This window comes from Uncinocarpus reesii, genomic scaffold (genome assembly GCF_000003515.1).
Source record: "Uncinocarpus reesii 1704 scaffold_2 genomic scaffold, whole genome shotgun sequence".
Lineage (NCBI taxonomy): Eukaryota > Fungi > Ascomycota > Eurotiomycetes > Onygenales > Onygenaceae > Uncinocarpus > Uncinocarpus reesii.
The window spans coordinates 1,622,005-1,639,971 of NW_003052499.1; the positions used below are offsets into that span (position 1 = coordinate 1,622,005).

Genomic DNA, 17,967 nt, shown 5'->3' on the forward strand with positions numbered 1-17,967 from the left:
TGCTCTTTGGCCTGACTTGGTATCTGTTATCCCTCTCAATTGCATATAAAGCTATACGTTATCACGCCGTAATAACCAGCTCATCCATCATACCCATCCTCCATTGTATGGAGGACTTCTCTGTAGTGTACTTGGGAGTGCTTTTACAATGTCACTGCCAAAAATCCGTCATGTCCATAGAATATACCCCCTAAGTCGTGTATAAAAAGCCTGCAAGGCAATCTATTTCGGGTTCAAGCCGTATTGCAATCCTTAAACGTCTTTAACTCAAATCAGAAGTTGCCTGGTCGTCCTCCAACTCGTCCGTAGGCCCATCTTTAGAGTCCATCGTAGCGGCTACATCTGTTTTCTTCGCTTTTTCGTCTCCTGAATTTGAAGCGCTTGACTCTGCGGAATGTGCAAAAAGCTTACGTAGCTCCTCACTGTATGCTTCCTTTTCCGTGACTTTCGAACGGATCAGTTTATCAGTATCGGCAGCCCAGTAGGGCGCAACAACCTCTTCGAAATCATCATAGGCTTTGTCGCCGTGTTGGGCAAACTTCGGCTGTATTTTTTCAAAGAACAGATTGCACAGTCCTTTTGGCCAGTTCAATGCGGAAAAGTACCAGAATTTTCCAAGTTTCCACCCATTCCACATAATGTTTGTGATTGGGGTATTTCCGTTGGCCAGAGATTTCTCCTCAGATTCGAAAATACTCATAAACTCCTTGTGTACCTTGTTGTATTCGTCAAGTCGCTCATCCGTCAGCGTATCGATATACTGGCTAGTTAGCCAGTGAGGAGGATGCAACATCTCCATGGGTAGAGAGCATGCCCATTCAAGATCGATTAGCTTGGTGATGTTCCAATCCTTATCAACAAAGATGTTACTTTGATGAAGATCGGTAAGTGTGAGAACAAATGGGCCAGAACGAAAATCGCGGTCTGCAAAATATGGTAATAAAGCTCTCATCATCATGAGTGCTGACAATTGTGTTTCACCATCCTCCTTGTCGTGAACCGCATTCTTTTTATGTCGAATAATATTATCATGACATGCTAGAAGATCAAGGTAGTATGGGTCTGTAGCATTATAAGTGAGCTTCCTCGGGATACCGGTGGGAATGCTCTCGTTCTCCAACTTCTGGAGCACAAGGCTTAGAGGACGATTTGTAGGACTTAGCATGCAATCATCATCAATCGTCAAAGAAGCAATGTAGGGGAGGGGCGTTTGTGATAGCGAGAGTATAATTCGTGATAGGTCTCGAAAAAGATTGGCTCGCCGGTGTTGGTCGTGACGCTGTGTCTCCCAGGAATTCGATAGCATCTCACCTTCATCCACATACTCGACAACGATATACCCAGTCTTCAGAGGATTACTGGTTTTGCATCTAATATAGGGAGAAGGGGATACCGATCCCATCACCCAAGATATCGCTTTCCGAAAATACCACTGAATTTGCGTCAAAAGTGATGCATGCTCAAGGGCCACAAACTGCATAATGTAGTGTCAGACAGAATTGAAGGATGAGATAGTGCACCCACGTACGCTCTGATTTTCTGAAAATGCAAATCCAAAAAGCCTCGGGATGGGGACCGCAGGGCAATTGTTTCGAATCCAAATATACGTAGCAACCTCGCAACGAAGTTTTTCCTCTACGTTCCCTGGATATTGGGTCTCGCCTAGTTTATATGGCAGAGGAATTCGAATAATCACCCGCCTGGCGCGAAACTTGATAGAATCGTCGATGTAAACAGGTATGCAGAGATTAAAACTGCCGTGAATCCACTCTTCGACTTCTCCGAGTCTGCAGCCATCTTCCGGAAGACCTAAATGACGTGCCGCAATCGTTTTAATTGTGCTGCGCCGCTGATACAGATAGAGATAAAATTCTAAGCGCTTTTTCGGGTATGAGAGAAGGAGAAGATAATCATCGTCTTTGCGCAGGGCGGTGGATAATGTGATACTTCCATTGAGGAGGGGAAGAGACTCTGGCATTGCGTTTCTTGATTAGTTTCTTGGTTAGCATAAGGCTGCTCAGAAACATTTAATCTCAACTTCTCAATGAAAGAACACAAATAAACACGCACGGGACCGTGCTATCTCCCTTGAACAGAGGATCAAAAATTGAGAGATGGAGGAGCTTCAGCTCATGGGAGTCAGTTGAAAGCAGAACTTGCACTAGGAGGTAACGAGTCACACTAGCCAGTTAACTAGTTAACTACTTAGTCAGCAAAGCTTTCTTGGCGCATTCGCTGTCTTATGGGAGATGGTACGCTGCAAGGATTCATCTCAGTGCATGCTGCATATGGGTGCCTAAAATCTGGTCCAGTTCAATATTGATACCCTACTTGTCAGTAAAGAGCCTGGAGCATCGCCTCCCCGCTCTCTTAACGAACTATAAATGAGCCAAAGGCTCGAAGTATCAAGAGCGATGCATTCATCGTCTTTTCATCATCAGATCAAGTTGATATCCTCCCCAACCCAGCACATCACTCCGACGTGTGCCTCACGTCCGGCTACTACGCCAGAATCAGACATCAAGAGCTACTTCTGCCAATAGTTGGAGCGTCCAACAGTTCGTTGACTTCTCTCCTCTTTAGCGATACTGATTTCCAATGTTTATGGAGTAGTTAATCTTCACCGACCTTGAACACGGTTTTCGCAACCATGTCTGAAGATACCAAGCGTCTTACCGCGGCTTTGACGGACCAAACCACTATTCAACAACTATCTAGTTCAGGCTATGCTGTACAACAAGATAGGGAAGCAAGGAGAAAGAGAAAAGAGGAGGCGGAAAAGAAAAAAGAAGACGAAAAGACGAAGCAGCAGGCAGGAGAAGCGAGCAAAGATGCAAAAAGCTCCTAAGGCTATTTTAACATTGGCCGGAACTTTGGGTTTTGCGAACCCCCTTCAGCAAAGGCCAGAGACATAATCCGAGATTACGCACGAAAGTCCGCTTTTCGCTTTATTGCATGCTGATAACATGAATATCCAACCTTTTTCGCCTTCTCCTGTGCCCCGAGGCTAGAATCAGTCAGACAAACTAAACAAATGATTGCCATTCCTATTATTCCATTCACTAATTCCCATGTATTCCATCTGGTAATCTAGTGTTGAGATCCTACAATTGTACATTGGGAAATTTCCATGCCTTGGACTTAAATATCAGGTGTGTTTCCATTTGTGGACTAAGGTCAATAGCACCTTGACGATGGTATTGGCCAACGCCAGTCCCTCATCAGACCTAACGTGACAAGTCATGAGAAGCTTGCTTCGATTGCTTGGTCCGGTCTTTAAATAATATCATAGCAACACGAGTTTTCAATCCGAAGATCTTCAAACTCCTATAAGTACGGACTCTTCATTCTTGTCGGATCACCTAGCGCCGACGCACTGTTGTTGTGTTGTTACTACTTGATTCACCTGTCAGGAGCAACCCATGGCGAAACAGTTTCTCCTCTCTGAGCTCTCCATCATCCGACTTATCCATTCATCAGACAGCTCGGATATCTTTCTAGTCAAATATGAAGGTGCGAAATATTGCCTGAAAGTGGTATGTCAAGAACCGAATGCAACATTCTGGTCTGGACCATAATTCACAGAATGGATTTCTAGTTTCACGTCAACAAGGACCCGAAATTTACCTCCAAAGGCCGAGATCTCTGTCGTTATCGTTGTGAGATTGAGGCATATAAACTCCTCTCAGCAGCAGAAATATGCAGACAAGGCTTTGTACCTAAATTCTATGCATTATTTGAAGATATTGACCCGCTCACACCCACATTGACACCGCATCTCAACAGCTTCCTCAGCGATCTACACCATCCCTGTGCTATATTACTTGAGTATCTTCCCCATGCGGAGCCTTTGAACTGCGAAAATTACACTCAAGATAGGATCAAAAAGGCCATCATGGGTATCCAAGCGATACATCGCGCACGAGTTGTGCACAATGACCCTTACCCAAAGAATGTGTTGATCCTTCCGGGAATAGCAAGCAATGGAAGTGATGACCGGGTTGTATGGATTGATTTTGATATTGCCCTTAATTTCGGGTCTCTGAAGGTTGGTGGGAAGTTGCAGTATGATGAAAGCACGGAGGCTGCGTTTGAGGAAAGACTTGTGGAGGGCTATGGGATGTTGCTGGTGAGTTTGGCACTTATATTCTGTGTGTACTCACTCACATCTATTTAGGAACAGGATCAGAGGCAGGGCCTGCCGAAGAATACGAAATACTACTGATGGTCAAGTTGTGTCCGATTCATTGGCCAAGGTCTTCAAGGGCCTGTCTGGCAGTCGTAGAACTTGGAGTCAGGATGAATTGGAGAAAATGGCAAATAGTTCTCTTTGGACGGACAAGCCCTGTCTGAGATCAACTCGAGTCTTGATATTCTTCTGCAAAAAGTAAATCGACCAGGGCAGCGCCATCACTCAATACGCCTCTCCTGCAGATATCTTTCAAGTGCCCTCAATTTCCTTCCCTGCTCTGTGCCTCAGATACAATCTGTTTTACCTCGTCATGTGAGAATTTGAGAACATCTGTAGGAAGATACTCTGTGCATGTACGGACTCGGATGACACAACAATGGCCATGGCAACGAGGATGGTTCTGACTAAGCCGAGGGCTGGAGCAACGGATCACATGACGTGTGACGCACGAGGGGAGCTTCAGGTGAAGAACAAGCGGGAGACGACGACAACAGAACTGACACACAGTGCGCTCTTTCAGTCCAGATGGCGACCTCAAGACTTCCGTTTCTCTACCCAAACCTTTTGCGCTCGGTGAGGTCCTGTGAGCCTACAACCTACCGGTCAATTCGATTCCCGCCCGCTCAGCACCCTGCAGCTGCCTTCCACTCATGTCCGCGATGCGAGCAAGAAACCTCCTATCACCAGCGGTACGGGCCAGCGGCGGAGCCACATTTACGCCCGCCTCCGTGGTCTACCGGTAAAGGTGACATTCTTCCGCCGGATAGCATCTCCAAGGGCACAGAGAAAGCCCTCAATAAGGACGATCAGATGCAGAACTCGAAAGATTCGAGTAAGCAAACTGCCTCATCTGCCACCGGAACTCCAGATTCTTGTCAATCTCCCCCCTCGCCTGAAAACTCGATCTCTGCTTCTTCTACGGTTCTTGCGAGCGAATTGTCTCCCCAAGGAAATGTTGACGCTGGCCCAGGTTCAGTGGACCCGAAAGCGGCGGACGGCCCCTCGGAAAGCAAGGATACCAATCATAATTCCGCGACTGATAACCTGGGATCTGTATTCCAGATGTCAGATGCTAGTATGGCGTCTTCACCATCGTCATCGTCTCCACAACCCGAGTCGATGTCACTAATGCCTTCTCCTGCCTCAGAATCGCATAGGCACCCCCATCTTTCTCCTCCCCCATACGTACACCACTTCGACAGTTATAGTCTAGTGAAAGATCTCAATAAAGGCGGTTTCACCGAGGAGCAGTCTATATCAATAATGAAAGCTATCCGGGGGCTACTAGCAGACAACCTTCAAGTAGCCCGAAACGGGTTAATCTCGAAGTCGGATTTTGAAAATGAGACGTACCTTTTCCGTGCGGCATGCTCTGAATTGAGAAACTCTATACAAGCGTCGCGGAACGCAGAAATTCAGGCGCAGCGCGCCCAGCGCGCCCAGTTACAGCATGAAGTGGACATTTTGACGCAGAAGATGACCCAGGAGCTATCGGGACTCAAAGATGATTTAAAGGAGATGTTCAACAACCAAAAGATATCGACGAAGGAGTTGCAGCGGTCTCAGGATACAGGAATTCAGGAGTTGAATTACCAAATCACGGTTTCGCTTAACAGCGACGGGAAACGAGTGGTGGAGAGTCTAAGATGGATCTTGACGCGTAGAGCCGCTGTTGCCATTGCGACTAGTGCGAGTAAGTCAATCATTCAACTAATCTTGAGAACCAGGTGGCTAATATATATCCCACTGTCTAGGTATGATAATCCTCGCGCTCCGACTCCATTCCTACAAACAACAAAAGAGTGAAAAGGAAAAAGCTGCTGCCGCCGCCGCCGTCCCGCCACCAGAGACATCTTTTAGTAATGAGATACCCCCAAATCCCCCCCTAGATTCTCCAGTCGCAGAATCCATGGGTTAAGCTTTTGATGATAGCCTTTTTGTCATGTTTACCTACGTTGCGTTATTATTCTTTGGCTATAGCCGCAACGTAGCTTTCGCCATCAGATTGTGGAAGTTAATGAAACCCTCAACAGTTGGGGAGAGTTTAGATATAATTGCACTGCACAAATATATAGACTTCAGAACTTCTACCACAGTTGTATTTTCTCCCAAGAGCACAGCGACGACACGCGTTACACTGTGATCAGAACATTAATAACTTTATTAACTGACTAGGCTAACTATGTAAGCAATACCTAATCTTAAAGCTCACATGAATTTAGGAATGATAAAAAGATATGTTCAAAAATGGCACACCCAGGCCCCGAGCTCGAAGGACATAACCATGTCTAAAAGTCCATCCGCAATGTAATGCTAGGTGCAGCAGCACCGTCATCATTCATATCCCTCCTCGCGCGTCCAGCGCTTCCACCCGACCCGGTACTTCGTAGAATGTCCTCAGTAAGCGTCCTCAAGCTGGGCTCCATACTTGACGCGAAATTTCTAAACGAGATTTGATCAACCTGTGCTAATTCCAACAGTCTTGCAGCCGTGTCTTTGTATACGTCCGGGCCGTCGTTTTGCGCTCGTTGCAACAATGCAGGGATCAAGAGTGCCATTGCATTTGGCACGGCGCTGGCAGGAATGGTAGCAGAGTCCACGCAGGATACGAGAATATGTGCGATCGATGCTTTGACATGTTCAGGGTCGTTGGGTGGGCCTCCATCTATTCCCGTTGGAATTCCAGCGATAAACGCGATTAGGCGGGGAAATATGAACCGGGCAATAAAATCATCGGTGGGCGAACGGGGAGTAGAAAGAAGGAGGGATCTTATACACCCAGCCGCAACACTAGCGAGGCCAAGGTCCTGGAGGCAGTCAAGCATTTCTTGTAACACCTCTGGGATTAAAGGATCTTGAGAAGGGATCACATGGCTGCTGCCGGTGAAGAGAATAGTTAGCGCTAATAGAGTGTTTTTAGCACAAGGCAATGACGCTTCTGACTCTCGCTGTTGTGCTACACGGAGGATTGATAGAAAACGGGTTATACAGCCACGAATTTGGTGAGATATGATTGTTGTTTCTTCGTTCGAATGGCGCGAGGGAGCAGCAAGGTCAAGGATGAATCGTCGAAAAATAGGGAGCGCTGGTGGTACGATGCTTGTCTGGCAGCTGCCAGTTGCAAGAATAGTGCCAAATATGTGAAGTATACAGGCGTGAAGATCGGAGCGAATGATTGAAGGGAAAACGGAGGTGATGTCGACTAGAGATGATAGAGCGAGTTGAATAAGCGGAATAGAGTCCTCAGATATAGCGGAACGGGCCTTGGGAGAGGAATCGCTAAGGTTAGGGAGGATGCCCGCGAGAACCAAGATAATGTTGCGAGTGAGCTCAAAAAGTTGTTCGATATCATCCGAGAGGCTGTCAGTGCGTAGCTCAGTCCGCATTGCGGCTTGATGATGCAGTGCCAGGTTTCGAGAAATCTCCACGATCACAGATTGGATATTGTGCCCTTCTGTCATCACTAGCCTGTCAAGCGCATCGATGGTTTCCGAAAACACAGCATCTTGATAAACCGCGTTTCCGGCGACTGAAGGCCGTAGGATCTTCTGCAAAGCTTGCAGAATCTCGAGGATTTGAGAAGATGGCGCACTCGATTGGCCGACAAGAGCTTCAAATGCGAGACCAAAGAGAACAAAGAAAAAAGCAACAGGCTCGTCACGGTAATTGATATTGTTCCCTTTCCCGCTCGTTCCATTCATAACGGGCTCGGATCCCGAGGTTTGGTCAGGTTTAGCTTTCTCCTTATTGTCCAACGCATCGAAAACAAAAGCACTGTCCTTTTCGACTAAACTGGCGATGGCGTCCACGAAATTCAACCATGAGTCTTGATAGAACTATTGAATCGTCAGCACCAGATACGCAAGTGATAATAACTCGCCTGGCTTACATTAAGAAGAATCTCACGGTTCAAAGCGGCGTATGTATCATCCAGGTTATCAGGCACGCCAATCGATCCGAGTGTACTTGATATGTCTGGCTCAAATCGAAGACGAGCGTACTCTTGAAGAGATGAGAGCCAGAGTGGAGTAAGCATTGCAGTGTAAGGCTGGATAACTTTGACTAAGTAGTTTTGCTCTGCGCTAGCAATCTGTAATCGGGCCCATGCAGAATACAGTGCTAGCTTTATCATAACCCGAGCGTTCGAATTAAGCCCCTTGAGATCTCCAATGTCGGTGGTCTCAGGATTATCTATGTATGATATGAGAATTAGAGCTCTGGAATGGGGGGTAGCGCTTACTTGCAAAATTTTCTAGGCCGACAACAAGGAGCTTGAAAATACGGCCCATCCTCTCTACGCTCGTAACAATTCCAGTTCCAACAAAAGTAGCACAGACGTTTATTGCCTCCGAGGCCAGCTCAGGGGAAGAATCGGTAGCGAAAGCCGGCGTTAAAGCGGAGCCTATTTGCGCCTGATATTGCTCTAGCAGAGAAGCTTCCGCAAAATCGGGATCTGGGGTTTTTCCAAACATCTAATGACACGTTAGTTGGAAACCATAAATACAGTGACTGACAAACTGACTTTCAAAACACGATCGAGGATCTTTAGACCCCAGATCCTCAATTCAACAACATTTGCAGTAGAAGCGGAGAACGCCATTCGAACAATCTCTCCTATCTTCTCCTGAAGTGCCGCTTCCGATGGAATTGTTTGATCGGGTTGTATCTCTGCGCTAACCATGCTCAAAAGCTCGCTCAAGCAGCACATGGCGAAATTCCGTGTTTGCCATTTAAGTAATTCTTGACCGGTTGGAGAATCGGGTTCACCAGAATCTCGGTTTTCCGTCGCAGCTGCAGAGGCGAAACCGGCCACTTCGTCATCCGGAACATCGGGAGCGGTAGTATTGACTGCGGTAACCGGGCTTGACGCCTCCTCGGCTTTCGGACGGGCTTTTGTGAGAACTTTATGGCAGCGTTGCACCCAAGCAACTGTATCTGTAAGTCCTGTTCGGTGCAGCCAGTTACGGACGAGGTCTTTGAGTGGTTCATTATCCGGAATAGAATCAAAAGCCATCCATAGCTCGTCCTCGAAAGTAGAGGAGGCAGTACGTATCACTCTCTCCGGATCTCGTTTCATGATGTTATTTAGGCCTCGTACTGCAGCTTCACGGACCGGTGTTTCCTTGGAATTCAGTTCCTGCTGAAGCCAGTGGACATATCCGGGAAAGTCCATATGATCTGAAGCGTACAGTGACAGATGATCCAAGCATCTAGAGCTCACTGCCACCATTGATATGTCCGTTTCCAGTTGAAATTCCTTAACTAGGGTAAAAACGAGCTCTCTTGTCTTCGTTATATCGCGGAGGTCGGGACCTATGACATTAATAAGAGCATCAACACATCGGCTTATAGCTAGAGGCGTAGAGAAGACGGTTTCGTAATTAGATGTTGCAATTAATGAGGACTCTTCGTTGTGTGTATCGGTGGCATAAAGCCGCGCCAGCATTCCAAGAGTGCCGGAAACATAGGCGGAAAAGGTTAACCCAGCGGAGTCGACAACCCGTAGCAATCCTTCTAGAGCCCAAAAGTGGACAACGGGGTGGGGGTCACTGCAGAGTGACATTAGGACACCGATGATAGTCTTCAAATGAAAACCCGCAGCCATGCCACCGACCTGGGCATGGATAGAGCCCAACGCAGCGGCGCACCCGGCACGAGCATTTGGGTCACGATTTTCTACAATTGTATCGATGACGGAATTGATTTGCGAATTCGTGTACGAATTTCCCGCGCTATTACATAGTCGCCCGAGAGCTTCAAAAGCTATAGTGCGTACGATGTAATCAGGGTCTGTGATAAACGTCTATAAAAGTTCTCGTCAGCGAGTATTTGCAGACATCGCGTGAGTTCTCACCTGGAGAAGCTCTCCCACAATCTTCTCCGTCCCAGGGTTTTTTAGACTACCGGGGAAGAAATCTGTTTCCTTCACTGCGACTCGAAGAGTGTACAATAAAGCCACCGCAATATTAACTGTCATAGCCGCTTTTCTGCCGGGGTTTCGAGCAAGGCTTTGCGAAGCTAAAAGAGTAGCTATTTGCTCAACACTACTTTCCTGAACTTTGGGTGCCTGCAACGGAAGGGTGGTCGCAAACAGCTTGATAGCAGCATTGACTACTTCAGTGGCTGGCGGATCGGGAAGCGAGCTGTGTTTGATATCCGGTGTACAATATAGAAGTACTGAATCATGTTCTCTCCCTTGGCATATTGGGGAGATCAACTGCCGAATATTAGAAACAGAACTGAATATTGTCCAAGGGTGCTCACCATGCTGTCTATTGCCTTGTCGGTGTTGGTAGGCAGTTGTCTAGCGCCCAAACTTTCGTTCCTGTGGTCACTATCGCGAGAGAATGCTGTTGCGAGCCCGGTTACGCCAAACCCGAAATTATCATCAAGATCCCACAAATTCTCAAAACTCGTAGCAACACTGGCAACGGAAGAATCCAGAGGGTTTATCGACATAAAATCTGGATCTGCAAAGGAAGATATCGCGAGTCCTAAGACATTGGAAAGCGATAGGAGGTCTGCAACATTGGTATGACTTAAATTAACCAGTTTCGCGAAACACTGCAAGACTCGTCGCCGGACCAGGATCGGAAAGTCTTTGAGGTGTAAAGAAGGCGACAAACGTTGTGAGATATCTTCTGTAGACTTGATGCGAGGCAGGTTTTCAAGGAATATTATTGTATTTTGGAGCATTGTCGCAATTCTCTTCGCACCATCGGAGGTAACAAGCTTGCTATTGAACTCGAGAAAAACGAGAATGGAGCTCAGGGCACATTCTCTAACATGAGCTAAAAAGCCCAGCTCTAAGGGACTCCGTTTGGATAAATCGTCTTTCGGTAAAGCCTTAGGAAGCGCATTTTTCCATAACAGTAGCAACTGCGAGAGGTGTATTTTGGTGAAATTTGGGCCCAAAGGCAGAAGGCCGCCAATTAGTATCCAGGCCACCTGGATCTGTGTGCTAGCTATCCGTAGCTCAGAGCTGCCGCTCGTTTTAAGCAAATCAGTGGCTTGGGACAATACTTGTGAGTAAATGTCCACAGATCCGTAAAGCGGCTGGAGCCTTGATGTGCTTAACATCGAAGCTAAGCCATGGGCATAACCGAGACAGCGCCGACTTGATTGTCTAGGCGTCGATAGCTGTCCGATCTCTCTGTGCAGGCTATTCATACATATCGTTATACACGAAAGTAGTTGCTGAGGGCATGCCAAAACAAAATTTTGCAGGCAATGAGCGACATATATCTGGACAGTATAACTTGAGTGCTGCAAATCCTGCAAGAGTGCTTCTCGACAACTATCCGCAATCGAACCGACCGCAGAGCCTAGAGAGCATATCAAAGAAGATAGAGCGCTGACGGCACAAGTCAAAGTATGTTTGCTTGGCTCTCGACGTTCCTGCAATACTTGCGGATAGTCTTTCAAAAGGTCATTGACTAACCATCTGGCAGCATTAAGCTGCCCGTTTTCACTCAAAATCTCTGATCCCACTACATCTTCCAAGATGTGTTTAATGAATTTCCTGGTCATGAGTAAGCGATATCGGTTGTTTACTATGGTGGCGTGGTTCAAAAGAGTGACCAGGAGATGACCAGCAATCTCGGCGTAGCGCTCTTCAACTAGCTTTTCGCCCAAAGCACGCAAGACTAGTTTGTAGCATACCGCAATGCCAGCTCTTGCTCTGTTTCCAGTTGACATTCGACAGTACTGAAGAGATAGTTGCCGAAGAAGGTCTGGAAGTTTAAATGCCAGGATAGTTTCTGCTTTCCGTCCTGACGGGGATTGAGGGCGCTCTGGGACTTCATCCTCAACTGTAGTAGGACCTGCCTTTTTTAAAGGCTTTTTGGGTCGTTTGACGATAGGCACTTCAATATGACCCCGAGCCGAATGACATTTGACCAGCATTTCTGCAAGGCAAGCGGCGGACGCATGTCTCACTGAAGTTATTGGGCTATCCATAACTTTCCATATGGTTGATTTTAGGTTCTCAAAGTCATTCGCGTTGTTGAAATATGGCGTGTTCCTAATAAGTTGTCCCAAGCACAAACAAGCGCTAGCTTGGACCGAATAGGCCTTATCGCCCACGGCTGCATTTCGAGCATGTTTCCAGATATCCTTAGCAGTCGATTCGTCGATCGGTATGCCTATTCCGGACACAACTTTCCTCACGGCGGAGTAAATGCAGCCCCTGAGTCCAGCATGATTCTGAGAGGATTTGAGAAGCTTAAACAGAGCCGAGACCGTCACGCTGGATTGATTAATGATGCCATCTCCGGCTGCAACAAAAATATCTCCCAGCGCAACTGCAGCAGCAAATTTTGCCTTCAAATCCAGTTCATTTTTCCCAGCATTCAAAATCCCTATCAGCTCGTTGACAGTGTCGTAGAGTATAGCTCGGTTTCCCCTAGTAAATATAGCGCCAAAGCATCTCCCAATATTATTCCGTATTACTCGTGAAGGGACAGGCGAGGGGAGTTTTATAATTTTAAACAATTCCTGCTTAATAAATCCTTGCTGAGAGGATATCTCATCTTTGTCAAGCTTCGCGGTATACTGAACCAGGTCGGCCGTGAAGGTTAGGAGGTAGAGGTCTTGTTGTTCCGATGGTAGGGCATGGAGCTTCGAGACATCGAGTTCGGCACGGGGGATCACATTCTCGGAGCTAGCAGCTTGCGACGCAGAGGCTCCCGGCGCTGACATCGAAGTAAGAGTTTCTAAAAATATGCAATGAGATTCAGCTTCTCGTTCTTCTCGCTTCGACCGAGTGGGATTGCGTGTCGTCGCTTCACCCGCCAAAACACTGGTCAATGGACTCCAGCCAGATCAGGGGCCGGATAAACTTGCGGGCCGATGATTCTTCGATCCGTGTGAACTACACGTCGAATCCGTTGACCACATCGTAACAGCTTACGCCCAGAGTCTTCGATAACTATATGGCTACTGTTCTGGGGAGGGGCTCCGTCCTCAGCCCTCGCATTGCGCTGCGGCCATGGGTTTGCTCAAACTGCCGCCGCATCAGCAACAGCTCCGTCCTTCAGTCCGGTCACAACAAATGGTCTAGCATAAAACACATGAAGGGCAGAAATGACGCCGCAAAGAGCAGCGAGAGGCAAATCATCAGTGAGGATATCAGGCAAGCTTCGAAATGTATGACTGGCGCACTTCACTCCCCCGAAACTTCGTGGATCCCCTTTCACTGATGACCTTATGTCTTGATATCTCAAAGTGTACGGCCCCAATCCGCAATTCAATACCAAGCTCGCCGCCCTTATCAGTAATGCTAAACGGAGCGGAATGTCAAAAGCGACTATAGATGCCGCGATTGCAAGGGGCCAGGGAATTTCTAGCTCCGGAGCACCCTTAGAACAGTTGACCATTGAGGCCATGCTTCCCGGTTCCGTGGCTGTGGTGATCGTATGCCTGACTGACCAGAAGGCCAGAACAATGCAGGATGTTCGCACTATTCTTAAGAAATCAGGCGGTACCATCTCTCCCGTTACTTTTCTATTCGAAAAGAAAGGGAAGGTTGTGTTTGAGAAGGATCCTCAAGGAAAGAGCGCGGACGATTATCTCGAAGACGCCATTGACGCCGGTGCAGCAGACATCAGTGCTGACTCTGAGGGGAGATTGATTTTGTACACGGAGCCGACAATGACTAAATCAGTGGGTGAAGCGATGTCCGCTACCGCAGGACTGAAAATTGAAAGCTCGGATATTATCTGGGACCCGAACAAAGACACAATGGCTACACTTCAAACAGAAGAGGCGATGAACGAAGTGGACGTGTTTCTCGAGAGGATTCATGACGAACCAACCGTCCAAGAAATATATATGAATTTGGCTAGGACGTGATACCAGATTAAGCTTGTATGCTATTTCTCGAACTATCAACACTCCAACCTAGGGGCCAAATACTTAGGCCTTTCTCAGATTAATCATAGCACTTCTCATCAACGCTCCGATACCTTTACTTCCGTGGTTGTCCAACCAATCAAGCATTTTCAGCCTGTAATCCTGCCAACTCAGGGTGATGCCACCCTCTTTCCCAAGTTTCGTCAGGACATCCTGCGTCACTGGACATGGGAGACTTGCAGATAAGGCTTGGCCATCTTTTTCTGCTTGATTTTCCAAGTCTTTGATACAAGCATCAGAGATTCGAACCAAGGCTAGGTTATGACTCAAGGAAAACGTCGAGACTAGTCTCAACTTGAGTTTATAACGGCCATTGCTCCTGCTGCCCAAAAGGTTGTTGAGCTCCTGGATATAATTTGTTAGCGCCGTGACGGTCTCCACGGGAACGAGGCATCCTAATGCATTAGGGTCGGTAGCATTAAGCGCCCGATTTCTCCAAAGGAGGTTGCAGGTGTCGAGCACATATCCATTGAACTGGACGATTTCCTCTTGTGAAACTCGGTTAGACGGTAGAGTATTGTTCAAGATCTCTAATGCGGCCTTATACCTAGCCAATGTTGTACCCAAAAGGGAAATGTTGGAGATAGCCGGGGTTAGTGTAAGTAGGTAAACTGTTTGTGGAAGGGGTATTGTCAATGGGATGTCGGGATATTTCGGTGCGTGGCTAAATAGCAGCGCGAGTTCTGTGTAAAAATGAAGCACAGCCAGGTTCGCCGATGGGAAAATCGATTTATCGCCTGGGTTGTGGTCAGAAGGTGTCTCGAGTAACGCTAAACAGAGGAGTTCTGCTCTCAAAATAAGTTCTGAAAGGGGAGGTGTTGCCATAAGGCCAATATTGGAACGGACAAAAGTGCCCCAGTGATGGATAAGGTTCGTATAATAGCGAAGAAGCGAGCTTTTCCCTAGAGCCGAACCATTCAAGATTGCCGTCTCAATATGAGATAAATAGTTGAGAAAAAGGTTATCGTATTTTTCGAATGGCAAATATTCCAAAAGCGAGAGGATGAGAACCTGGTAATCCTTGCCATTCCAAAGTGTAATATAGGTGCGTAGGAAGTCAACCGCAGCACGAGGCAACGTCTATACTTGGCTATCAGTATCACTAGATGACGATTAATTGAGAATCCGACGAGCCTACCTTGGTAAACCGAGCATAACCGACAAGTAAGTAAAGAACGTATTCCAAATGCTCGGAAGTATCCATGTCCCCAGAAGATATGATATCGAGCTCGTCTTCAAAAAAACTCGCAAGCCAACTTTCCATTCGTTGAGTGGCTTGTGTGTTTTCAACCAATAATAGGTATTTCTGTACCAAAGGGTCCGCAAGTGCCGATGCGATTTGATTCGGGAGCTGGACTTTATCTAACTTTTGCACAAAGTCTCTTACGCTCCGAAGCTCTTCCAACGAAGCATAGCCTTGATGTACTTTGGATGTCTGCACCGAAGGTATAACGACCTCTATGCGACTTCTTTTCACGCCTTCACGCCTGACAACCTGAAAAGTCCTTTGCGCGGAGTTTGCTGCAGCCTTTGCTGCGTTTTCCTGGAGCGCCCGCATATGAGCAGTCCACTCTGTATCCGGATGCTTGAAGATGTATGTTGCTCGTCTCCTCAAAGAGCCAGTTTCCCCGACAATTATTTCTGGATAATAACTTTTAAAGACACGTAATAATCCCATAAGTTCTTTTTCTTCATCGCCAGTATTTCGAATAAGTTCCATGAGTGCCTGGATGCGAAACGGCTTGACGTGTTTCCTGCGTGTTGCGAGCGATAAGATGTGACAAAGCGAGCGTCTTAAACTGATCATATCTAGGTTGTCAAAAAGTACCGCATAGAGCTTTGAGATGTAAGATTGATCCTCCAGCCCATCGTAAACTAGGATCAACCACCGCAGCAGTAAATTCTGGGTCGCTGGCGATGGCTTAGTCTTGGTGGGGCCCAAAGCACAGGCGATTTTTGCAACAATTCCCAGCTGTACCCTTTCTGACGGGTATAGATTTTTAACAAGGTTGGTAGTCGTGGTCTGGTCCAAGTTCTTTGATTTCACAATGACCGTCACTAGCCTATCTAGGAGATCTGTGCCTATGCCAGATTCGTACGCCAAAGACGCGATAGTCTTTGCAACGTCTGTGACATTGACATGTCTCTGGGCTTTTGGGAGAAACGCGACTATGATGGTCCGTAAGCACTATGATAACAACCGATGATACAATCTGCTAGGACCCAAGGCGAGGCAGATTATCCCTTACCATCTTCTAGCTGGGCGATGGCTTCTTCGAGAGTCCAAGATCTCGAGGCTAGTCCTAGAGCATTCTGGCGTTAGATATCAATATAGGACAATTAAATCAGTCAGGTTCACCCAATCTCACCGGAATCCTCTTTTGGAGAGGTAGTAGCTTGCATTATGTACTGTCACTACAGGGCCACTAGGATGAGCAGCGATTTGGGGAGCTCTTAAACAATGGCAAATCCCAGTCAATGTGACCTGTAACAAGGCCGATATCCAGCAATTACCGGGATAAATTTGAAATGAAGAGACACGATAATAGTTTGTAAGACACCTCGTCGAATGTAACTCCTGGCGATCCTGAGTTGCGAACTGAATACTCCGGAGACCACTGGCTGGTGAGCTGTGAGCAAGCGGATGGCAGACAGCTTAATCCAATAGGTGAATCACCTCTCTCCATTGTAACTCAAACATCACGGTCCCCTACTCTAGATGCCCCTTACCGCATCCCTTGACGGCACTCATGTCGTCGAGGTCGAGCTGGATCAATGTTACTCCGATTCCGAGCTTGCACCCATGCAAACAGTGCAAACCTTCCACCTTCGAATCCGAAATCCAAGCCCAGGTTCGTGGAATGGCGGACAGACCATCTCATCCCTGCAGGCGACCTGCGGAGAACGGCTCCATGTTCACCCCCAAGCTCGCTGAGTGGTGGCGAGATGATACAGAAAACGACACCATCACCGCTATCACCGGATCCTCCTCCAGCGAGTGGGCAACTAAATCTGAAACCTCAACACAATCAAAAGAAGCGACTAGCAAGTTCAAATGACTTTCGCACCTCTAGAACGTTCCTTCTGACCTTTCCTGAAGAATACGAATGCCAGTACTGCCAAGAGGTCTCTGAATTCGGGGCGGGATCCATGTGCCTTCATTCCCAAGTGGCAAGGAATCCCTACAGGCGGATTTCGACCATGTAACTCTCCCGGATTTTGCAACATTACCCCTCAGGAAACTCTGTCAACACGCGAGGGAATGGCATACACACGTCGTACCTCATGGCTTTCCGTCATTTCTGTGCCGAAATTAGGGGTTATGGAGGTGAACGGAGGACAGATTGATACAAAACGATATCCGGTACATAGCTACATGTTCCTGTAAAGGCGCTTTGCCGGTCGAAACTCCAAATTGTGGTCAATATTAGCGCGCCCAAATGAAGTCAAGAACAATCGGTTGCTTGGTTCCGCAAAGCAAGATCTTCTTGTGCTCAGGGCAGGGACAGGCAGCCGGAGATTAAATCGTAACTTTCCATTGCGCTGGCATCAGTTGGTCGATCAATGTCGATCGATGGGATTCGTAGCCCGGCGCAGGTGAATAGCTTCAAGCAAGGTATACTCAAAGATATCTAACCGATGCGGGTAAAGTTTATATGCCATGGAAGAAGTGGAATAAGCTATGCGCAAAAAAAGGGGTTTGTTTCAAATATGTACTGAGAATTGAACCGGTATGCAGGTAATCAAGATGACACCCGCGATACCTAGGATGGGGTACATAAAAGTAGATACATGAAGGATAGGATACATTGGGAACAGCGACCACCAAGGAAAACGGAAATTCGTCGACACTCATCAGCCAA

General features: G+C 47.2%; 7 protein-coding genes across 7 annotated transcripts; 4 read left to right on the top strand and 3 right to left on the bottom strand.

Moving 5' to 3' along the window:
• Positions 1 to 262: 262 nt before the first annotated feature.
• UREG_03520 (uncharacterized protein) lies at positions 263 to 1,978 on the bottom strand (the record flags this gene model as incomplete). The annotated part of the gene is made up of 2 exons (XM_002543957.1): positions 263 to 1,474; positions 1,529 to 1,978. The coding sequence occupies 2 exons, from the start codon at positions 1,976 to 1,978 to the stop codon at positions 263 to 265; spliced, it is 1,662 nt and encodes a 553-aa protein (XP_002544003.1).
• Positions 1,979 to 2,650: 672 nt separating this feature from the next.
• UREG_03521 (uncharacterized protein) lies at positions 2,651 to 2,848 on the top strand (the record flags this gene model as incomplete). Its single annotated transcript, XM_002543958.1, has 1 exon — positions 2,651 to 2,848. The coding sequence occupies one exon, from the start codon at positions 2,651 to 2,653 to the stop codon at positions 2,846 to 2,848; it is 198 nt and encodes a 65-aa protein (XP_002544004.1).
• A 1,720-nt stretch (positions 2,849 to 4,568) lies between these two features.
• On the top strand, positions 4,569 to 5,927 carry UREG_03522 (uncharacterized protein; the record flags this gene model as incomplete). The annotated part of the gene is made up of 3 exons (XM_002543959.1): positions 4,569 to 4,655; positions 4,700 to 5,885; positions 5,920 to 5,927. 3 exons carry the CDS (start codon positions 4,569 to 4,571, stop codon positions 5,925 to 5,927), a joined length of 1,281 nt encoding a protein of 426 aa, XP_002544005.1.
• A 553-nt stretch (positions 5,928 to 6,480) lies between these two features.
• UREG_03523 (uncharacterized protein) lies at positions 6,481 to 12,892 on the bottom strand (the record flags this gene model as incomplete). Its single annotated transcript, XM_002543960.1, has 6 exons — positions 6,481 to 8,028; positions 8,082 to 8,383; positions 8,433 to 8,664; positions 8,715 to 9,995; positions 10,047 to 10,409; positions 10,457 to 12,892. The coding sequence occupies 6 exons, from the start codon at positions 12,890 to 12,892 to the stop codon at positions 6,481 to 6,483; spliced, it is 6,162 nt and encodes a 2,053-aa protein (XP_002544006.1).
• Positions 12,893 to 13,486: 594 nt separating this feature from the next.
• UREG_03524 (uncharacterized protein) lies at positions 13,487 to 14,044 on the top strand (the record flags this gene model as incomplete). Its single annotated transcript, XM_002543961.1, has 1 exon — positions 13,487 to 14,044. The coding sequence occupies one exon, from the start codon at positions 13,487 to 13,489 to the stop codon at positions 14,042 to 14,044; it is 558 nt and encodes a 185-aa protein (XP_002544007.1).
• Positions 14,045 to 15,206: 1,162 nt separating this feature from the next.
• UREG_03525 (uncharacterized protein) lies at positions 15,207 to 16,507 on the bottom strand (the record flags this gene model as incomplete). Its single annotated transcript, XM_002543962.1, has 3 exons — positions 15,207 to 16,273; positions 16,354 to 16,407; positions 16,474 to 16,507. The coding sequence occupies 3 exons, from the start codon at positions 16,505 to 16,507 to the stop codon at positions 15,207 to 15,209; spliced, it is 1,155 nt and encodes a 384-aa protein (XP_002544008.1).
• A 316-nt stretch (positions 16,508 to 16,823) lies between these two features.
• UREG_03526 (uncharacterized protein) lies at positions 16,824 to 17,311 on the top strand (the record flags this gene model as incomplete). Its single annotated transcript, XM_002543963.1, has 2 exons — positions 16,824 to 16,956; positions 16,995 to 17,311. The coding sequence occupies 2 exons, from the start codon at positions 16,824 to 16,826 to the stop codon at positions 17,309 to 17,311; spliced, it is 450 nt and encodes a 149-aa protein (XP_002544009.1).
• Between the last annotated feature and the right edge of the window lie 656 nt (positions 17,312 to 17,967).